This window comes from Cherax quadricarinatus, chromosome 8 (assembly GCF_038502225.1).
Source record: "Cherax quadricarinatus isolate ZL_2023a chromosome 8, ASM3850222v1, whole genome shotgun sequence".
Lineage (NCBI taxonomy): Eukaryota > Metazoa > Arthropoda > Malacostraca > Decapoda > Parastacidae > Cherax > Cherax quadricarinatus.
Window position 1 is genome coordinate 13,059,914 of NC_091299.1, and position 21,178 is coordinate 13,081,091.

General features: G+C 41.5%; 1 protein-coding gene across 12 annotated transcripts in view; it reads right to left on the reverse strand.

The window, feature by feature from the left end:
- Csp (Cysteine string protein) overlaps window positions 1-21,178 on the reverse strand; it is a 338,068-nt gene that overhangs the window by 5,371 nt on the left and 311,519 nt on the right. For all 12 annotated transcript variants that reach the window (XM_070082897.1, XM_070082888.1, XM_070082893.1 and 9 more), the window contains one exon: window positions 1-283. This exon is cut by the window's left edge and continues 5,371 nt beyond it. In XM_070082897.1, coding sequence (XP_069938998.1) covers window positions 243-283 — 41 coding nt within the window. In that variant the 3' untranslated portion in view covers window positions 1-242. The remainder of the gene's footprint in view (window positions 284-21,178) is intronic.

Genomic DNA, 21,178 nt, shown 5'->3' on the forward strand with positions numbered 1-21,178 from the left:
AAAATAAGAAGCATAATTTATGTAAATTAATTAATGTTGATCTTTTCTAATTCAACTCTAATCTTGAGATCTTCAGACATTGTAAATAAAATCAATCTTCCAATAAAGATGTAACACCATCAACATTAACTTTAACCTTCCTATACAAGAGCTGGAAGGATCTTAAAGAGAGTATGACACCTTAAAAGATTGAGAGCCTCTGCCAGCTTGCACTTTACCCTGCTGAAGCTGAAGGTTCCCTGTTAGTAGTGAGTATGACTAGGAGATGCATTCTGTGACATTCCTGAAGAAAGAAAACTTAATATTACAACACTAGAAAAACTAAATAATAATAATAAAGTTTTTATATTACATTTACTGTAACCGATTATGAACTATGAAACAATTACATTTTGTCTTTAAAGTAACTGACAAAGAACAAAGCTATATACAGCACCACAAAAATGTGAATTATGGATATTGCATCTTCTGAAGTGAAAAATCAATAATAAAAGCATGTATCACTGCACTGATTTATTGTAACTTAATACTAAAAGAAAATATCAACTATAAAAATAAGTAATAATAATAATAATAATAATAATGACTATCATATTAAGGGCTAAACTCAAAAGGGTCATAAAAATCAGTAGTATCCCTAAGGATTAATAATCTAGCAATATAATGTGAAGTATTGGGTGTAATTTGAGCAATAAACTATACCTAAACACTAAACATTACCCTCAGAAATCATATATTAAATATTTAAGCGTTAATTTAACAGTGATACAATTTAAAAATTACGTCCTTTTCAGAAAGGATTATTTCACTTAATGGGTATGCAGAAAATATATCTGATATTAGATGTTCCCCTTAAATATCAGCAAAGATAATGACAGCAAGAATTGTGATGAGAATTTTTAAAACTACCATATGCACCAAAATACAGTGGAACCTCCACTAACGAGTTTAATCTGTTCCGTGACCTTGCTCGCATCTGGATTTGCTTGTTTGCAGAGTCAATTTTCCTCATTTAAATTAATTGAAATGGAATTCATTCATTCCAGTGGAATTCCAGGCACCATAAAATACTTCAATAATTTCCCTAATATCAACCCTACGGCTTATTTATCTATCACAATTCATCTACTATGACATAATAAACAATATACATGTAATATAGAAACCTGATATATACTCTAGAACGAATAAAATATGTCATTATGTGACAAGTGGAGGCGGCCATAACTGCTTCAGCATTGTTGAGGTAACGCTGCCATCTAGCGACAGCCTTTTGAAGCCGTCTATTATAATTATTATTATTACAATATAAATAATTTGGAATTTTTATTCACACAAAAAATAGAAGATTTACTGTTATGCAGAGTACTGCATTATTGTAATAATTGTATAAATAATGTCAATCCATTCATGACTGCATATTGGAATGGAGGTGACGTCATTTGTTTACTCTTGAACATTGCCAAAAATAGAATATTTCTGCTACTTTGAGCTCATTTTCAAGGTACTTCTCATCATGAAACCATTCAAAATCATATCTATTTCTGTAATATATCTTCCATTCTATCAAATGAGACCAAAAAACGAGAATACAATCATAAAAACCACACGAAAATACTGCCAAGGGGCGGCTAATTGCTGAGAATTGAACTCCATTATTTATGGCCCAATTTCTTTCATTTTTGGTGTACATTAACCCTTTGACTGTTTTGGTCTTATATATACATCTTACGAGCCAGTGTTTCGGATGTATTAATACGCATAAATTCTAGCGGCTTCAAATCAAGCAGGAGAAAGCTGGTATGCCCACATGTGAGAGAACGCGTCTGTGTGGTCAGTGTGCACCACATAAAAAAAATCCTGCAGCACACGGTGCATAATAAGGAAAAAAAACAATGACCACTTTTTTGGATTAAAACACCGACTTTGAGTTGTATTTTCGTATAGTATTTGTCGCTGTATTCTCATTTTCATGGTCTCACATGATAAAATGGAAAACATATTATGGAAATAGAGATGATTTTGATTAGTTTCACGATGAAAATGACCTTGAAATTGAGCTCAAAGTAGTGGAGATGTTTGATTTTTACCAATGTTCAGGAGTAAGCAAATCCCACCACACGTCCAATACACGTCAACTGGGTAGTCTAATATTCTTTCACTAGTGCACTGATATTATTTATACCATTTTTACAATAATGCAGAAGTCTGCATAACAGTAAATTTTGTATTTTTTTGTATGAATAAAAACTCAAAATAGAAAGCAATAGTAATATAAGAGGGGCCTCGAGACATGACTAATAACACAGGATACGTTATTTTAGTGCCAAAAATGTCTACATTGTTTATTCTGGACCCTATTTTGAAACTGGCATCTTTTTTAATTTGCGATTGGTCAAATTGCCAATTTCTGACCATTTTATTGGGTAGTTCAAATCTGTAAATGGGCTGTTTCTTGTACTCAACTGATAGAAAAAATGGAGTTCTAAAGAAATAGCTATGAGTTTGGTCAACTGGAACAATGGAATTGGCCAAAAAATGGGCTCAAAGTCGGCGGAATCGCCGATACATATATGTCGCCAAGACCGCTAACTTCGCAAGAGCGTAATTCCGTGAGTTTTCGACCAAATTTCGTACTTTTGGTGTCATTACCATCGGGAAAAGATTCTCCACCATTTCATGAGAAAAATAATTTTTTTTTTCCAAAAATTTTGCGACATAGAATGAGTTTCAGAAAGGGCTTGCGACAGTCAAAGGGTTAACCCCTTCAGGGTCCAAGGCCAAAATCTGAAGTGGTGCTCCAGTGTCCAAGAAATTTTGAAAAAAAAAAAAAAAAAAAAAAAAAAAAAAAAAAAAAAAAAAAAAAAAATAAAATCTTACAGACTTAAAGAGCATATTTTTGTGAAGGTAATAAGACAAAAAAAAAATTCTGATCAGTACTTACCGAGATACAGTGCCAAGAAGTTTGTCAAAAATGATGTGGTGGCGGCAACATCGACGAATTCCATATACGCGCATTACAATATTTTGCGGTTTTTATAGTTTTTTCTTTTCTTTTCAAATTTTTTTCTATTCCTGCTAACATTTGGGGCCTGAGAGACCAATACTGTATATAATGTATATATATAAACTCACTGTATTGAACATAATAACCGCACTAAAGTTATTATCATATTGTTTACCACTGTTGTTTATTACAATAAACATGCACAAATCTTGTATAATACTAATGTTCTATCATATATTTACATATTTACAATCACTGGACATGGTTTTAGAACTGCTGGAGCTTGTGGAACTCCTTGAAACAAGGCACCATGCACAGAGGCACCTTACATTCCTCACACATAAACCGAGTGTCTTTGCGTCTTTGTTGCCGTCGTTTTGTTTGTGCACAGACGATGCATCTCTTCTGAGCAAATTTCTTCTGAGTTGAAGGAAGTTGTATTATGAAATGATCACCTTCCCTCCTCAAACTCTTGGGTATATCCTGAGGAATTCGAGGACCTTGTTGTATAGCAGGTGTTCTTACCTGGTACTTCATTATGAGTTGTCTGACAACAGACAAACAAAATTCACCATACGGTGGTCTGTTGCCAGTCTTTATTTGGTACATATTATATGCATTGAGCATTGAAATGTCCATGAGATGGAAGAAAAGTTTCATGTACCACTTGTAACTCTTACGAACACAGTCAACAAAACCAATCTGCATGTCACATTTGTCAACCAAGCGCATGTTTTGTGTATAATCAATCACTGTCACTGGTTTTCGAATACGTTCATTAGTCACTCGATCAACTTTGCACTGTCTTGCATTTCATTACGGTGAATGGTTGTCAACAATGTGACATCTCGTTTGTCATGCCACCGTAATGCCATGATGTCATTGGCAGTAAACACCTGCACGTCATCACCACGAGCACCTGCGTTGAGCCTGGGCATATGTTTACGATTAGAACGCACTGTGCCACACACATCTGTCTTGTTCACTCGCATGAAATCACTGAGTAATGGGCTTGTGTACCAGTTATCAGTATATAATGTATGCCCCTTACCAAGATAAGGTGCCATCATGTTTCTCACTACGTCACCTGAGATACCCAATAACATCTTGGTATCTTTCAATGTTTTACTACCCGTGTATACAACAATATCCAACACCAGGCCACTGTCACAATCACAGAGTACAAACAGTTTTATACCAAAGCGTTTCCTCTTGCTCGGTATATACTGCTTGAATGACAGTCTACCTTTGAACAAAATCAAAGACTCGTCAATTACAAGATTCTTGAATGGATAAAAGTATATGCTGAACTTTTGTTTGAGATACATGAAAACATTTCTAATCTTGTATAACCTGTCACTTCTGTCAGGCCTGGTTTTGTCAGAGAAGTGCAACATATGTAAGAGTAAGATAAACCTGTTCACTGGTATGATTTCACTGAAGACCGGGGTAGAAATTAGCCGATCTGTGGACCAGTATGCTTTTATATTATGCTTATAGACATGAGGCATAAGCATTATTGTTGCAAAAAGCAAATACATTTCTGCAACAGTCGTCTCTTTCCACCTGTGTAGTCTTGACTGTGGTGATATGATCGTATTTGCCATGGTGTACTCAAAATACTTATTACTTTCCCTGACAATAGTTTCCATCAATGGCTGGTCAAAGAATAATTCAAAGAATTCCAGTTCATTGGCCGTGGTTCCAAGGGGACAAGTAGGTAGAATTCCACTTCGAGAGTTATCAAAGTGGTGAGGCTTGGGAACAAAATTGGGATTTTGCTGCCAATCCCACATATGGTTTGCTGGTGGATACTGGACATCATAGGCTGGTTGTGGTTGTGGTGGGCTGGTGGCTGACGCTCCGCTTTGTCCTTGAACTGACGAGTCAGCAGCGTGGGTCCCACCCTGGGCTGGTGAGTCATGCATGGCGGTGCCACTACCATCACCACTAACACCATCCACTGATGCCTGTGGTCTATCCATGCCAAGTGTAGCCACATCATCCTCACTATCACTACCTAAAACTGGTGTAGGGCCACGGGATGTACTCCGGGATGTACTCCGTCCCCTGGGCGTCCCCTAGGGTACACTACCCAAGCGCATGCGGCGGCGAACATACCGACGCTTCACTGGTGAATATGATTCCTCACTATCACTACTCGAATGATCGTCGAGCGCAATAAAATCACAATCCACGTCACTATCATCATCATTACTGAAGTCAGAGGCCTGGCCACGCGAAAATATTAGTTTTCTCTTGCATTGAGGAACAACCAACCGTGAGTCACGAGTGCCCACACCAGAGGTAGAAGGTTGAGGATCGTCAGGGTTTTCTGCACTATTATCGATATCCTGGTCATTCTTTTCGGTCACTAACTTATCAAAGCCGTAGAATTTGTCTTCATTTCCACTTCCATCAGTGTCAGAACTATCATATAGGAAGAGGAGAGTCCCAATTTTCCGGGGAGTGAGAGCTGACTTGCGACGAGGCATGGTGAACAAGGGTAACTGAGTCGGCGTTCCCACAATGCTATGCGGGCGCCTAGATTTTTTGTTTATGGTGCACACCCGTTCTCTCACATGTAGGCCTATGAGCGCTTTCGCGCTAAATTTGACGGCGCTAGAATTTTGGCGTAGATCTACGGTTTGGACACTCAACGTGAAGCCGTAGATCTATGGAGGACGGACCCTGAAAGGGTTAGGAAGCATCTTTCCATCATACGTTGCCCAAGTTTCAATAAGATAGCCCAATAAACAAATGAGATCCAATTCCCTAGATCAAGAGCAAGAGCCCTCACCAGCATCAAGGAACCTCCTTTGAGGCCCACTCGCTTATGGAAATTTCGCTCACGTATGGAAGCAAAAAATCTACCAACTGACTGCTTGTATTTGGAAAAACTCGCACATGGATGTGCTCGCAAGTAGATGTTCCACTGTATATGAATTACTCTATATTACTAATAAGTGTACAAGCTACTAATGAAACACTATTTTTCTTTAATATTAAATTACCTGTTTTCACAGATTATACATGTCCTAATGAAGCTCATCCGGTAATAAAGGTTGTAATTTCTATAACACAACCCAAAATACTGTGACACCAACTTCGTGTTGGAAATCTACTTCAATTCCATAACAATCAGTGCAATTATATATATCTTTTCTACATGAACCATCATTGCAGGGGCGTGTACTGTTAGTGATTGTAAAGATGACAAGACACGCAAATTTACGAATGCTTGCTTGAAAAATGTGAAGATTCTTGAAGTGTGCCAAATGCTAAATGAATGCATTTTAAAAAAAAAGCACAATTCAAAATTTGTTCTAGAACTGGTTCAACTTTGTAAAATGTAAGGAATGTATGAGAGTATAGTGGCACCAACACTTACATGGGTGTGAAGCATGGGTTGTAAATGCTACAACAAGGAGGCTGGAGGTAGTCAAGATGTCATGTCTAAGGGCAATGTGTGGTGTAAATGCAGAGAATTTGTCGTGTGGAAATTAGGAAGAGGTGTGGAGTTACTAAAAGTATTATTCAGAGAGATGAGGAAGGGTTATTGAGGTGGTTTGGTCATTTGGAGAGGATGGAGAAAAATAGGATGACTTGGAGGGTGTATAATCTGTAGTGGAGAGAAGGAGGGGTAGGGGTCATCCTAAAAAAGGAGGGAGGGAAGGAGTGACAGAGGTTTTGTGTGAAGGGGCTTGGACATACAGCAGGCATGTTAGATAGAAGTGAATGGAGACAAATGGTTTTTGGGACTTGACAAGCTGTTGGAGTGTGAGCAGGGTAATATTTTGTGAAGGGATTCAAGGAAATTAGCTGGACTCCAGTCCTGGAGGTGGTAAGTACATTATTATATCATATTATAATCAAAAAGAAGCACTAAACCTACTAGGGTCATACATCGCAGCAGGACCGGGAAGGGTGCAGGGGTACTGAGTAGGAAGAGGGAGAGGGATTATTATTAGATCACGCAGTGCAGCAGGGCAGGAGATAGTGCAGGAGTAGAGGGTAGCAAGAGGGAGAGGTAGAAAGGGCTGAGGAGTGCTAGAAGCATCATCAAAGTTTGTGCGGTAAATCAGTTGATCTCAAAAAATCAACAAGAGTCTGGGTTAAAGAAGGGTCCATCAGCAAGAAGGGAAAATAAAGTAAGAGCATCAGAGCAGTGACAATGTCGGAGGTAAATTCTATGTGCTTGTTGATAAAGTGGGCAGTCCAACAGAATATGGCTAACAGAAACTGGAACCTGACAATTCTCACAGAGTGGAATAGGGTGCCTCTGCATGAGATACCCATGAGTAAGACAAGTGTGGCTGATGCGAAGATGGGAGTGTGTCATCTCCCAACCTCGACATTGATGTCAAGACAGCCAGAAACCTATGCACGTACTTCGTTTGATAGAATGTAATTTGTTATATAGCAGATCAGACCAACGTTGCTGCCAATGGTTGCGAAGGTGGGTAGAAATCGCAGCAAAATAGTCCATGAATGGAACACCTCTATATGAAACTGGGAGGTCATGTACAGCTGACCGCGCAGCAGTGTCTGCTTGTTCACTGCCCTGTACATCAACATGTCCGGGGACTCAGCAAAAAACATCATCTTTGTGCCTAGTAGAGATACAGCATAACCAAAGTTGGATACAAAGAACCAGGGAATGAGGTGAATCAAATTTTTGTATAGCCTGTAAAACACTAAGGTAGTCTGAAACTACCACAAATGGTGACACAGGCATAGATGCAATACAGATAAGTGCTACAATAATGGCATACAATTCAGCCAGAACAATGCTAGCCGAGGATAATAAATGCCCTTGCATGACACTGTCTGGAAACACTGCACTGCTGTGAATCTGATGCCATCATAAGACTTGGAACCATTGGTATACACTGCGATGGCATTAGAATGAGATCGGAAGTGGTTAAGAAAAAGAGAGTGAGAAGCCACCATAGACAGCAGGGCTTTCACACATGGCAGTGGAGAAGAACAGACATGAACTGCCGTAACTTCCCAAGGGGAAAGGGAAAAGTTAGATGCTACATGAACATAGAAAGGTGGCAAGTGAAGAGAAGACAAGAGCGAATGTAGATGAAGAGAAATGCGACAGTAAACAAGGATGACCAACAAATAAGGAACTTCTACTAACATCCGTTACCATCCTATAAATGGAAGGAAGGCAGAGGTCATGAGAGCGAACAAAATAGCGGAGGCAATGAGCATCATGGTAATTGGTCAAGGATGGAATATTCGCCTCTTCATAGAGGCTCTCAACAGGTGAAGAGAGAAAAGCACCAAGGCATAAATGTAATCCCTGGTGATGGATGGGAGTTGCAGGAGAGGCCGCTGAATATATCTGGTCATCGTAATCTAGTTTCGACAAAATTAGGGCAGAATGCAGTCGAAAGAGAGTTCTATGATCGGCCCCTCATGAAAAATGAGTGAGAATTTCAAGGACATTCAGCCAGTTATGACAAGCTGCCTTCAAGAAAGTAATGTGAGGTTTCCAGGATAACTGACGGTCAAACAGAAAGCTGAGAAACCTGACAGCATCACGTTCTGTGATACATGAACCATACAGGTACAAGAGATTATCAGGGATGATAGAAAGTCTAGTGAAAGTAATTTGGTGTGTTTTAGTACTAGAAAATTTAAACCCATGAGCAGTGGCCCAATTGGAAACATGGTTGACTGCATGCTGGAGATAAACTGCAATGAGCAGACAGGCAGCACCTGCACAAGCTATAGCAAAGTCATCAACATAGACCAAATATTAGATGGAAGAATAGATGCCAGATTATTTATAGCAAGGAGAAAAAGTGTGGTGCTCAGGACACATCCCTGGGGGACACCTTCAGCTTGAACAAAGTCCAGGGAAAGTATATTATTAACCCGAACACGGAAATGTTTCTCGGATAAGAAGTTCTTAACCCTTCCAGGGTCCAAGGCCCAAATCTGGAGTCACGCACCAGTGTCCAAGAATTTAAAAAAAAAAAATGTTATTTTTTCTTATGAAATCGTAGAGAATCTTTTTGTGAAGGTAATAAAACAAAAAGTACGAAATTTGGTGGAAAATTGACGAAATTATGCTCTCGTGAATTTTGATGTGTCAGCGACATTTACGAATCGGCGATTTTGCCGACTTTGACTCCCATTTTAGGCCAATTACATTATTCCAATCAACCAAATTCTTAGCTATTTCACTAGTATTACTTCTTTTCTATCGATTGAGCACAAGAAATCGCCAAGTCAACTGTTTCAACTACAAAATAAAGTGATCGGAAATTGTTAATTTGGCCAATTTAACACAAAGTTAAAAATATTCCAATTTCAAAATAGGGTCCAGAATAAACAATGTAGGCATTCCTGGCACTAAACTAACGTTTCCTCTGTTCATTAGTTATGTTTTGAGGCTTTACAAATAAATTCCATTTTGATTTTTTATTCACATAATGAATTTTTATTCACACCAAAAAATAGAAGATTTACTGTTATGCAATACTGTAATAATTGTATAAATATCATCACCATATTTGTGAATGTATATTAGACCCACCAGCTGACGTGTATTAGACGTGTGAGGTCGTTTGTTTACTCTTGAATATCGGCAAAAAATTTAACATTTCCGCTACTTTGAGCTCAGTTTCAAGCCATTTCCAGTGCTAAACCCAATCAAAATCATCTCTATTTCTGTAATATGTCTTCCATTCTATCAAATGAGACCAAGAAATTGCAAATACAACTATAAAAAACATACGAAAAAACACTGCAAAGTTGCTGTTTTAATCGAAAAATCATGATTTAAGTTTTTTTCTCTCATTATACACAGTGTGCTGCAGGATCTGTTTTATGTGGTGCACACATACCACAGATGTATTCTCTCATATCTAGGCCCAAATGTACCACTCACAGTTTATCAGAGTGAGCTGAGCTCATGTCGTAGATCTACGGTTTGGACCCTGAACGTAAAGCCGTAGATCTACGGGACGGACCCTGAAAGGGTTAAGGAAAAATGGTAGATTGCCTAGGAGGCCTAGGGAATGAGCTTGGGTCAAGATGTTATATCTCCAAGTTGTCATATGCTTTCACAAGATCAAAAAAGATGGCAATAACTGAGTGGTTATTGGTAAAAGCATTACGTACATTTTTTTTTTTTAACAAGTCGGCCGTCTCCCACCGAGGAAGGGTGACCCAAAAAGAAAGAAAATCCCCAAAAAGAAAATACTTTCATCATTATTCAACACTTTCACCTCACTCACACATAATCACTGTTTTTGCAGAAGTACTCAGAATACAACAGTTTAGAAGTACAGTGGACCCTCGAATTTAGTAGTGCCTTTTCTGTATGCAAAACTATTTTTATTATCTATAAAATGTATTGTTGTATATACGTATAAAGATACAAAACATATCCCTCCAAACTGCCAATATCCCAAAACCCCTCCTTTAAAGTGCAGGTACTGTACTTCCCATTTCCAACACTCAAGTCCGGCTATATAAAATAACTGGTTTCCCTGAATCCCTTCACTAAATATTACCCTGCTCACACTCCAACAGCTCGTCAAGTACCAAATACCATTCGTCTCCAATCACTCCTATCTAACACGCTCATGCACGCTTGCTGGAAATCCAAGCCCCTCGCCCACACAACCTCCTTTACCCTCTCCCTCCAACCTTTTCGAGGACGACCCCTACCCCGACTTCCTTCCCCTACAGATTTATACGCTCTCCATGTCATTCTACTTTGATCAATTCTCTCTAAATGACCAAACCACCTCAACAACCCCTCTTCAGCCCTCTGACTAATACTTTTATTAACTCCACACCTTCTCCTAATTTCCACACTCCGAATTTTCTGCATAATGTTTTACACCACACATTGCCCTTAGACAGGACATCTCAACTGCCTCCAACCGCCTCCTCGCTGCAGCATTTACAACCCAAGCTTCACACCCATATAAGAGTGTTGGTACCACTATACTTTCATACATTCCCTTCTTTGCCTCCATAGATAACGTTCTTTGTCTCCACATATACCTCAACACAACACTCACCTTTTTTCCCTCAACAATTCTATGATTAACCTCATCCTTCATAAATCCATCCACTGATATGTCAACTCCCAAATATCTGAAAACATTCACTTCTTCCATACTCCTCTTCCCCAATTTGATATCCAATTTTTCTTTATCTAAATCATTTAATACCCTCATCACCTTACTCTTTTCTGTATTCACTTTCAACTTTCTACCTTTACACACACTACCAAATTCGTCCACTAACCTCTGCAATTTTTCCTTAGAATCACCCATAAGCACAGTAACATCAGCAAAAAGTAACTGTGTCACTTCCCATTTTGTATTTGATTCCCCATAATTTAATCCCACACCTCTCCTGAGCACCCTAGCATTCACTTCTTTTACAACCCCATCTATAAATATATTAAACAACCATAGTGACATTACACATCCCTGTCTATGACCTACTTTTACCGGGAAGTAGTCTCCCTCTCTTCTACACACCCTAACCTGAGCCTCACTATCCTCATAAAAACTCTTTACAGCATTTAGTAACTTACCACCTATTCCATATAGTACTTGCAACATCTGCCACATTGCTCCCCAATCCACTATCATATGCCTTTTCTAAATCCATAAATGCAATAAAAACTTCCCTACCTTCATCTAGTGGGTAGGGGATGAGTAGATCAGGTGTTTACATTGAAGTATATATAAGAACAGTATCTAGATACTGTTCTTATATATGCTTCAATGTAAACACCTGATCTACACATCCCCAAACCCACTCTAAAACCTACTTACTCATCCGTAATCCTACATCCTGTCTTACCTCTAATTCTTTCAATAATAACCCTACTGTACACTTTTCCTGGTACACTCAGTAAACTAATTCCTCTATAATTTTTACAAATCTCTTTTGTCCCCCTTCCCTTTATATAAAGGGATTATACATGCTCTCCACCAATCCCTAGGTACCTTCCCCTCTTTCATACATTTATTAAACAAAAATACCAACCACTCCAACACTACATCCCCCCTGCTTTTAATATTTCTGTCATGATCCCGTCAGTTCCAGCTGCTTTACCCACTTTCATTCTACGTAATGCCTCACGTACTTCCCCCACACTTACATCCTGCTCTTCTTCACTCCTAAAAGATGGTATACCTCCCTGGTCAGTGCATGAAATTACCGCCTCCCTTTCTTCGTCGACATTTAAAAGTTCTTCAAAGTATTCTTGCCATCTACCCAATACCTCCATCTCCCCATCTACTAACTTTCCTACTCTGTTTTTAACTGACAAATCCATTTGTTCCCTAGGCTTTCTTAACTCACTCCAAATTTTTTTCTTATTTTCATGAAAATTTCTTGACAGTGCCTTTCCCACTATCACCTGCTCTCCCTTTGCACTCTCTTCACCTTTCTTTTACTCTCCATATACTCTACTCTTCTTATAACACTTCTGCTTTGTAAAAACCTCTCATAAGCCACCTTTTTCTCTTTTATCACACCCTTTACTTCATCATTCCACCAATCACTCCTCTTTCCTCCTGCACCCACCCTCCTATAACCACAAACTTCTGCCCCACATTCTAATATTTTATTTTATTATCACACTGGCCGATTCCCACCAAGGCAGGGTGGCCCGAAAAAGAAAAACTTTCACCATCATTCACTCCATCACTGTCTTGCCAGAAGGGTGCTTTACACTACAGTTTTTAAACTGCAACATTAACACCCCTCCTTCAGAGTGCAGGCACTGTACTTCCCATCTCCAGGACTCAAGTCCGGCCTGCCGGTTTCCCTGAACCCCTTCATAAATGTTACTTTGCTCACACTCCAACAGCACGTCAACTGCACTTTTAAAACTATTCCAACCCTCTTCAACCTCCCCCCCCCTCCACTACTCATATTTGCACCAGCCCACCTTTCTGCCAATAGTTGCTTATATCTCATCCAAACTTCCTCCTCCCTTAGTTTATACACTTTCACCTCCCTCTTACTTGTTGCCATTTTCCTCTTGTCCCATCTACCTCTTACTCTAACTGTAGCTACAACTAAATAATGATCCGATATATCAGTTGCCCCTCTATAAACATGTACATCCTGGAGCCTACCCATCAACCTTTTATCCACCAATACATACTTTCATTACGTGCTATATCATACCTTGTATATTTATTTATCCTCTTTTCCATACATGTATTACTTATTACCAAATCTCTTTCTACACATAGCTCAATTAAAGGCTCCCCATTTTCATTTACCCCTGGCACCCCAAATTTACCTATTACTCCCTCCACAACATTTTTACCCACTTTAGCATTGAAATCCCCAACCACAAGTACTCTCGCAATTGGTTCAAAACTCCCCACTCCTCACTCAACATTTCCCAAAATCTCTCTCTCCTCTACACTTCTCTTCTCCAGGTGCATATATGCTTACTATAACCCACTTTTCACATCCAACCTTTATTTTACTCCTCATAATCCTTGAATTAATACATTTACAGTCCCTCTTTTCCTGCCACAGCTTATCCTTCAACATTATTGCTACTCTTTCTTTAGCTCTAACTCTATTTGAAACCCCTGACCTAATCCCATTTATTCCTCTCCACTGAAACTCTCCCACCCCCTTCAGCTTTGTTTCACTTAAAGCCAGGACATTCAGCTTCTTATCATTCACACAACATCCACGCACATTCAGACATCCCACTTTGAAAATTTTCTTCTTATTCTTTTTAGTAATTATTACAGAAAAAGGGGTTACTAGCCCATTGTTCCTGGCATTTTAGTTGACTTTTACAATGCACATGGCTTACGGAGGAAAGATTCTTATTCCACTTCCCCATGGATATAAAAGGAAAAGTAATAAGAAACAAGAACTATTAGGATAAAATCAAAGAAAACTCAGATGAGTGTTTATAGATAAACGTGTACATGTATGTGTAGAGTGACCTAAGTGTAAGTAGAAGTAGCAAGACATACCTGCAATCTTGCATATTTATGAGAATGACAAGACACCAATCCTACCATGTAAAACAATTACAGGCTTTCGTTTTACACTCACTTGGCAGGACGGTAGTACCTCCCTGGGTGGTTGCTGTCTACCAACCTACTACACTACATTATGTACATATGTATCTAAATGGATTAAGGGGTCAATAGTAGAACAGCCCTTACGAAAGCCATATTGACTAGTGGAGAGACTATTGTGCATCTCTAAATACCACACAAAATGTCTATTTACCAGACATTCTAACAACTTGCAAACCACACTGGTTAAGAGCAATGGGAGGATAGTGGGAGGCATCATGTCCTGAAGTACCTGGTTTATGAAAAGGTAGTACAATGGCAGAGTTCCACAGCTGGGGCAGAACTCCTCACAGCCAAATATGATTAAAGAGCCGTAAGAGGACCACAAGAGCCGGTGAATGTAAATGCTGAAGCATACAGATATGAATGCTGTCCGACCCAGCTGCTGATGATCGGCAAGCGGAGAGTATTTACTCTAATTCTAGACGCTTAAAAGGCACATTGCAAGGCTCTTCTCCGCTAGAAGAAAAGTCTAAGGGCTCAAACTCTCTGGCAAATTTGGAGGAAAGAAACAAGGGGCAGAGATGGAGTCCCTGGGAGATATGGACAAGATGATGACCAAGTTCAGTAGCAACGTCAAGAGGGTTAGCTATAGCGACATTGGCAACCCGAAGGACAGGACACACTTCTGATTATGCCTGCCTGAGGTTTGGGGTATAGAATGTGAAGCTATGGTTAAAACTGAGGTTGAGAACAGGTGTAACTGCTCATCAATAGAGGATGAAGAAGGGTCCTCCCTCAAAGCAGTTTGACACGAGTACAGGTACCAAGTCTCTTGGTCAAATTGCCAGTGTGGGCTTCGAGGAGGTGGAGAATACAAATGGGAAGTAAGGAGGATTGGAAATGCAAGTCTAGGAGTACAGACCAGGTAAAGTTTAGTGCAGTTGATGAAGAGCAAACAGAGATTGATGCGACAGATTGAGTACGAGGATCAAAATGGGTGGGAGTACCCGTATTTAAAACAATGAGGGGAAGAGAAGCGAGAAGAGCCTCTAACTGAATGCTGTGCAAGTCACAGTGAGACCCCCAGAGCATTAAAAACTGCCTAATAACAGAAGTAGTGGCAGTAATGAAGAAACCAGAAATGCAACATCTGGGATAGAAAATGCCAAAGAAGGAAATTATTATAATAAAAAAAAAGCACTAAACCACAAGGGTTATACAGTGCAGCAGGGCAGGGAAGGATGCAGGGGTAATGGGTAGTAAAAGGGAAAGGGATGATTATTAGGTTGTGAAGTGTTGTGGGGCAGTGGATAGTGCAGGGGTAAAGGGCAGCTAGAGATTAAGGTGGATAGGGCTGACAAGAGTGACAGAGACATCATCATCAGAGTTTGTGTAGTAAATCAGTTGCTGTCAAAAAGGCAATGAGAGAGTCTGGATTAAAGGAGGGTCCGTCACCAAGAAGGGAAGGTAAGGAAAGGGCAGCAGAGCGGAGACAACGATGGATGTAAATTCTGCGTGCTCATCAACAGAGTGGGCAGTCCAACAGAATGTGGCTAACAGATACTGGAACTTGACAATTCTCACAGAGAGGAACAGGACGCCTCTCCATGAGATACCTGTAATATGAGTGTGGCCGGTGTGAAGACAGGAGAGAGTAGTCTCCAACCTCGACACCGATAACAAGAAAATGGCCAGAAACCTATACTTGGCTTAAGAGAATGAAGTTTGTTATGGAGCATATCAGACCAATGTCGTTGCCAATGGGTGTGAAGATGGGTAGCAATTACAGCAAAATAGTCCATAAATGGAAAACCTCTATATGAAACTGGGAGGCCATGTACTGCTGACCGTGCAGCATTGTCTGCCTGTTCATTGCCCTGTATGTCAACATGACCAGGGACCCAACAAAAAACAACACCTCTGTGTCTGCTAGAGATACGGCGTAACCAAAGTTGGATACGAAGAACTAGGGGGTGAGGTGCATCAAATTTCTGTACAGCCTGTAAAGCACTAAGGGAGTCTGATTATTATTATTATAATCAAAAAGAAGCGCTAAGCCACAAGGGCTATACAGCGCTGCAGGGTAGAGAAGGAAGCGAGGGTATTGGATGGCAGAAGGGAGGAGGGATGATCAGCAGGTTACAGTAAACAGCAGGGCAGGGGATAGTACGGGGGTAGAGGGTAACAAGAGATTGAAGAAAGGGCTGAAGGTATCAGAATTTGTGAAGTCAGCCAGCTGTTGTCAAAAAGTCAATGAGAGAGTCCGGATGAAAGGTGGGTCCATCAGCGAGAAGGGAAGGTAAAGAGAGAGTAGCGGAGCGAAGACGACGACAGAGGTAAATTCTGCGTGCTCGTTGATAAAGTGGGCAGTCCAACAGAATGTGGCTGACTGATAATGGAGCCTGGCAATTCTCACAGAGAGGAGCAGGACGCCTCTCCATGAGATATCCATGAGTAAGACGAGTATGGCCAATGCGAAGACGGGAGAGAGTAGTCTCCCAACCTCGACACTGGTGATAAGAAGACGGCCAGTAACCTATACTCGGTTTAATAGATTGAAGTTTGTTGCCGAGCATAGTAGACCAACGTTGTTGCCAACGGGTGTGAAGGTGGGAAGATATTGCAGCAAAATAGTCCATAAATGGAATACCTCTATAAGAAACTGGTAGGTCATGTACTGCTGACCGCGCAGCAGTGTCTGCCTGTTCAATGCCCTGTACGTCAACATGACCAGGGATCCAACAAAAAACAATATCTTTATGCTTGGTAAAGATGCGGCGTAGCCAAAGTTGGATACGGAGGACTAAGGGGTGAGGTGTATCAAATTTTTGTATAGCCTGTAAAGCACTAAGGGAGTCTGAGACAACCACAAATGATGACACAGGCATAGATGCAATATGGATAAGTGCTGTAAGGATGGCATACAATTCAGCAGTAAAAATACTAGCCGAAGATAGTAAATGCCCTTGTATGACGCTGTCCGGAAACACTGCTGCGAATCCTACGCCATCAGAAGACTTAGAGCCATCTGTGTACACGGCAATGGCATGAGAATGAGAGTGAAAGTGGTCAAGAAAAAGAGAGCGGGAAGCGACCGTAGACAGTTGGGCTTTCGAGCAAGGGAGGGAGAAAGAACAGACTCGAACAGCTGGAACTTCCCAGGGGGGTAGGGAAAAGTGAGATGCTACATGTACATAGAAAGGTGGTAGTTGAAGAGAAGACAAGAGCGAATGAAGGCGAAGAGAGAAGGGACGGAGTAAACAGGGGCGGCGAACAAATAAAGAATGTCTACTAATATCAGTGACCATTCTATAAATGGAAGGATTGCGGAGATCATGAGAGCGTACATAGTAGCGCAGGCAATGGGCATCACGGCGATCGGATAAGGATGGAACGTTCGCTTCTGTATAGAGGCTCTCGACAGGGGAAGAGCGAAAAGCACCAAGGCATAAACGTAATCCTTGGTGATGAATGGGGTTAAGGCTAGAGAGAGTAGCAGGAGATGCCGCTGAATAGATCTGGTCACCATAATCAAGTTTCGATAAAATAAGGGTGGAATGTAGGCGGAGGAGGGTTTGACGATCAGCTCCCCATGAAAGATGAGCAAGGGTTTTAAGAAGGTTCAGCCGGCTGTGACAAGTTGCCTTCAGAGAGGTAATGTGAGGTTTCCAGGATAACCTACAATCAAAGAGGAGGCCCAGAAACTTGACTGTATCACGTTCAGGGATACTGGAGCCACAGAGGTACAAAGGATGATCGGAGATGACAGAGCGTCTAGTGAAAGTAATTTGGTGGGTTTTAGTGCTGGAAAATTTAAACCCACGTGTGGTGGTCCAATTGGAAACACAGGTGACTGCATGTTGGAGAGAAACTGTAATGAGGTGACAGTCAGCGCCTGCACAGGCAATAGCGAAGTCATCAACATAGAGTGATGACCAAATATTTGATGGAAGACTAGAGGCCAAATCATTAAGAGCAAGGAGAAAAAGTGTTGTGCTCAGAACACATCCCTGGGGGACACCTTCAGCTTGGATAAAGTCCGGGGAGAGCACATTATTAACCCGAACACGGAAATGCCTGTCAGTTAAAAAGTTCTTAAGGAAGGATGGTAGATTGCCTCGAAGGCCTAAGGAGTGGGCTTGGGCTAAAATATTATACCTCCAAGTTGTGTCATATGCCTTCTCAAGGTCAAAAAATATGGCAATAACTGAGTGGTTATTCGCAAAGGCATTACGAACATACGTATCCAAGCGTAGTAAGGGGTCTATGGTAGAACGTCCCTTACGAAAGCCATATTGACGAGTGGAGATACTGTTATGTGTCTCTAAATACCACACTAAACGTCTATTTACTAGGCGTTCCATTACTTTGCAAACTGCACTGGTAAGAGCAATGGGACGATAGTGGGAGGTTTCATGTCCCGTAGTGCCTGGTTTGCGGAAAGGGAGAACAATGGCGGATTTCCACAGCTGTGGAAGAACTCCTTGTGACCAAATAAGATTGTAAAGGCGTAATAGAACTGCAAGGGCTGACTGATGTAAATGTTGTAGCATACGAATATGAATGTCGTCGGGCCCAGCTGCCGATGATCGGCAAGCTGAGAGTGTTGCCTCCAGTTCTTGAAGTGTAAAAGGCACATTATACTGTTCTTCTATGAGAGAAGAAAAGTCCAAGGGTGCTAACTCTCTGGCAGACTTTGAGGAAAGAAATGAGGGGCATAGATGGAGTCCCTGAGAATACGGACCAGATGATTGCCAATTTCATTGGCAACATCTAGTGGGTTTGCTATATCAACACCGGCAACCCACAGAACAGGAGCCGGGTCAGGAGAATATTTACCACTCAGTTTTCGTACTTTTTTCCAGACTGCACTCATAGAGGAAGCAGAGGTGATGGTGGAGACATAATCTCGTCAGCAAGTGCGTTTAGCGTCACGGATGACACGGCGAGCAATCGCACGCTTCTGTTTAAAATCAAGGAGTCTCTCTGTGGTTCTATTGTACCGGTACCTGCCCCATGCAGCGCGTTTCAAACGTACTGCACGAGCACAAGCAGGAGACCACCAAGGCACGCATTTCTGAGAATGTCTGCCCGAAGTTTGGGGTATAGAATGAGAAGCTGCGGTTAAAACGGAGGACGAGAAGAGGTGTAAAAGCTCATCGATGGAGGACGAAGAAGGAACCTCTCTAAAAACAGTTAGGTGTGAGTAAAGGTTCCAATTTGCCCGATCAAATTGCCAGCGTGGGATGCGAAGAGGTGGTGAATATGAAGGGGAAGTAAGAATGATTGGGAAATGATCGCTGTCATGTAAGTCCGGGAGAACAGACCAAGTGAAGTCTAATGCGGTGGAGGAATAGCAGACTGAGAGATCGATGCAAGAGAGAGTATGAGTCCGAGGATCAAAATGGGTGTGCGTACCTGTATTTAAAACATGGAGGGGGTGGGTGGCAAGAAAAGCCTCTAACTGAATTCCACGGGAATCACAGTGGGACCCCCCCCCAGAGGAAATGGTGGGCATTAAAATCACCAAGTAACAGAATCGGTGGCGGTAATGACGAAACAAGAAAGGCAATATCCGGAATAGATAATGCCCGAGAAGGAGAGGGATATAAAGAACAGAGCGTATACCACCTATGCAAGTGGATACGGGCTGCTGTGTAATGCAGCGAAGTATGAACAAATAGCTGATGGTACGGAATATCAGTGCGTAGAAGAAGGGCACTTTCATTAAAGGTCCCATCAGGAAAAGGATCTGAAGAATACAATAAATTATAGCCTGAGATGGGAGAGATAACAGCAGAGTGTAATTTTGGTTCCTGTAAGCAAACACCAACAGGGGAAAACTGGGAGAGTAACATCTGAAGCTCACTCCGATTACCCCTGAGGCCGCGGATATTCCACTGTAAATAGGCCATGATTGGCAATGATAAAGATACTTGAAATCCGCAGGTAAGGGTTCCTACGGACTAGAGGGGTTAGAAAAGTCCACATGCAGAGGCAGTGGAAAACGTTCAAGCAGCGAAGGAACGGTGCGCTGTGAAGAAAGGAGTTGCGCAGATGGAGGAGAGGAGAGAGAAGGAACAGAGGGTGGATCAGTGTCCATTGATGGTTTGGTCTCTGCAATATATTCAGAGATTGCTTCAAGTGTTTCGGAATTCAGAGACGTCGTATGGGAGACAATATTGGAAATGGTAGGGGGAGGATGAGTAAAGATTGGAACTGTATTGGACTGTACCAAGGTAGGGGGGGTCGAAAGGGTGGAGGGAACTGGAGAAGCGTGGAAGGGGATAGAAGAGGCAGAAACCTGGGAGGTGGCAGAAGAGAAAGAAACCTGGGAGGGAACAGGGGAGGAAGGTACAGTACGAGGAGGAGGGTGAACCTCTACACTTGTAACAGAGCCAGTGAGAGGGGGAGAACCAGGGACAGAGACAGGGAGGGTAAAATGAGGAGGTGGAAGATGGGTAGGAGGTGTTAACGGACCTTTTTTTGACTTTTGAGAAGTAGAGGGACGATTGGGAGGAGGTGTCATACGAGATCTCGTCGTTACTGAGGCTTGTGAGAGAGAACACGAGGAAGCGAGATCAGACTGAGGCGTTGAAGTAGGGACGTCTGAGCCGAGGACAGCAAAAGGATTAGATACAGGAGTGACTATGGGAGAGGTAACCACAGAGGTGGGTGTAGAAGATGAGATACCAGAAGTGGGGGGACGTTTTGAAACACGTGGGAGTCTCCCTTGGAGGCGGAGATGAGAAACTGCCATGGCATAAGGGAGACCTTCTGTCTCTTTGAGGTAACGGATTTCCCGCTCGTTTAAATAGACTTGACAACGGCGAGAGTACGAAGGGCGAGCCTCATGACAGTTAAGGCAAGAGGGAGATCAATTGCAAGACGTATGAGAATGGTCATCGGCACCACAGACTGGGCATTCGACGATAGATCTGCAATATTTCGCTGGATGGCCAAATCGCCAGCAGTTTCTACACTGTTGCGGTGTAGGGATCACCTTTCGGACTTGTAACCGATGTCCTGCTATATAAACTGAGGATGGGAGTTCTCGGCTGTCAAAAGTTAAACGAGCCACATTGCTAGGGTATCGTCTCCGCCCGCGGGCAGG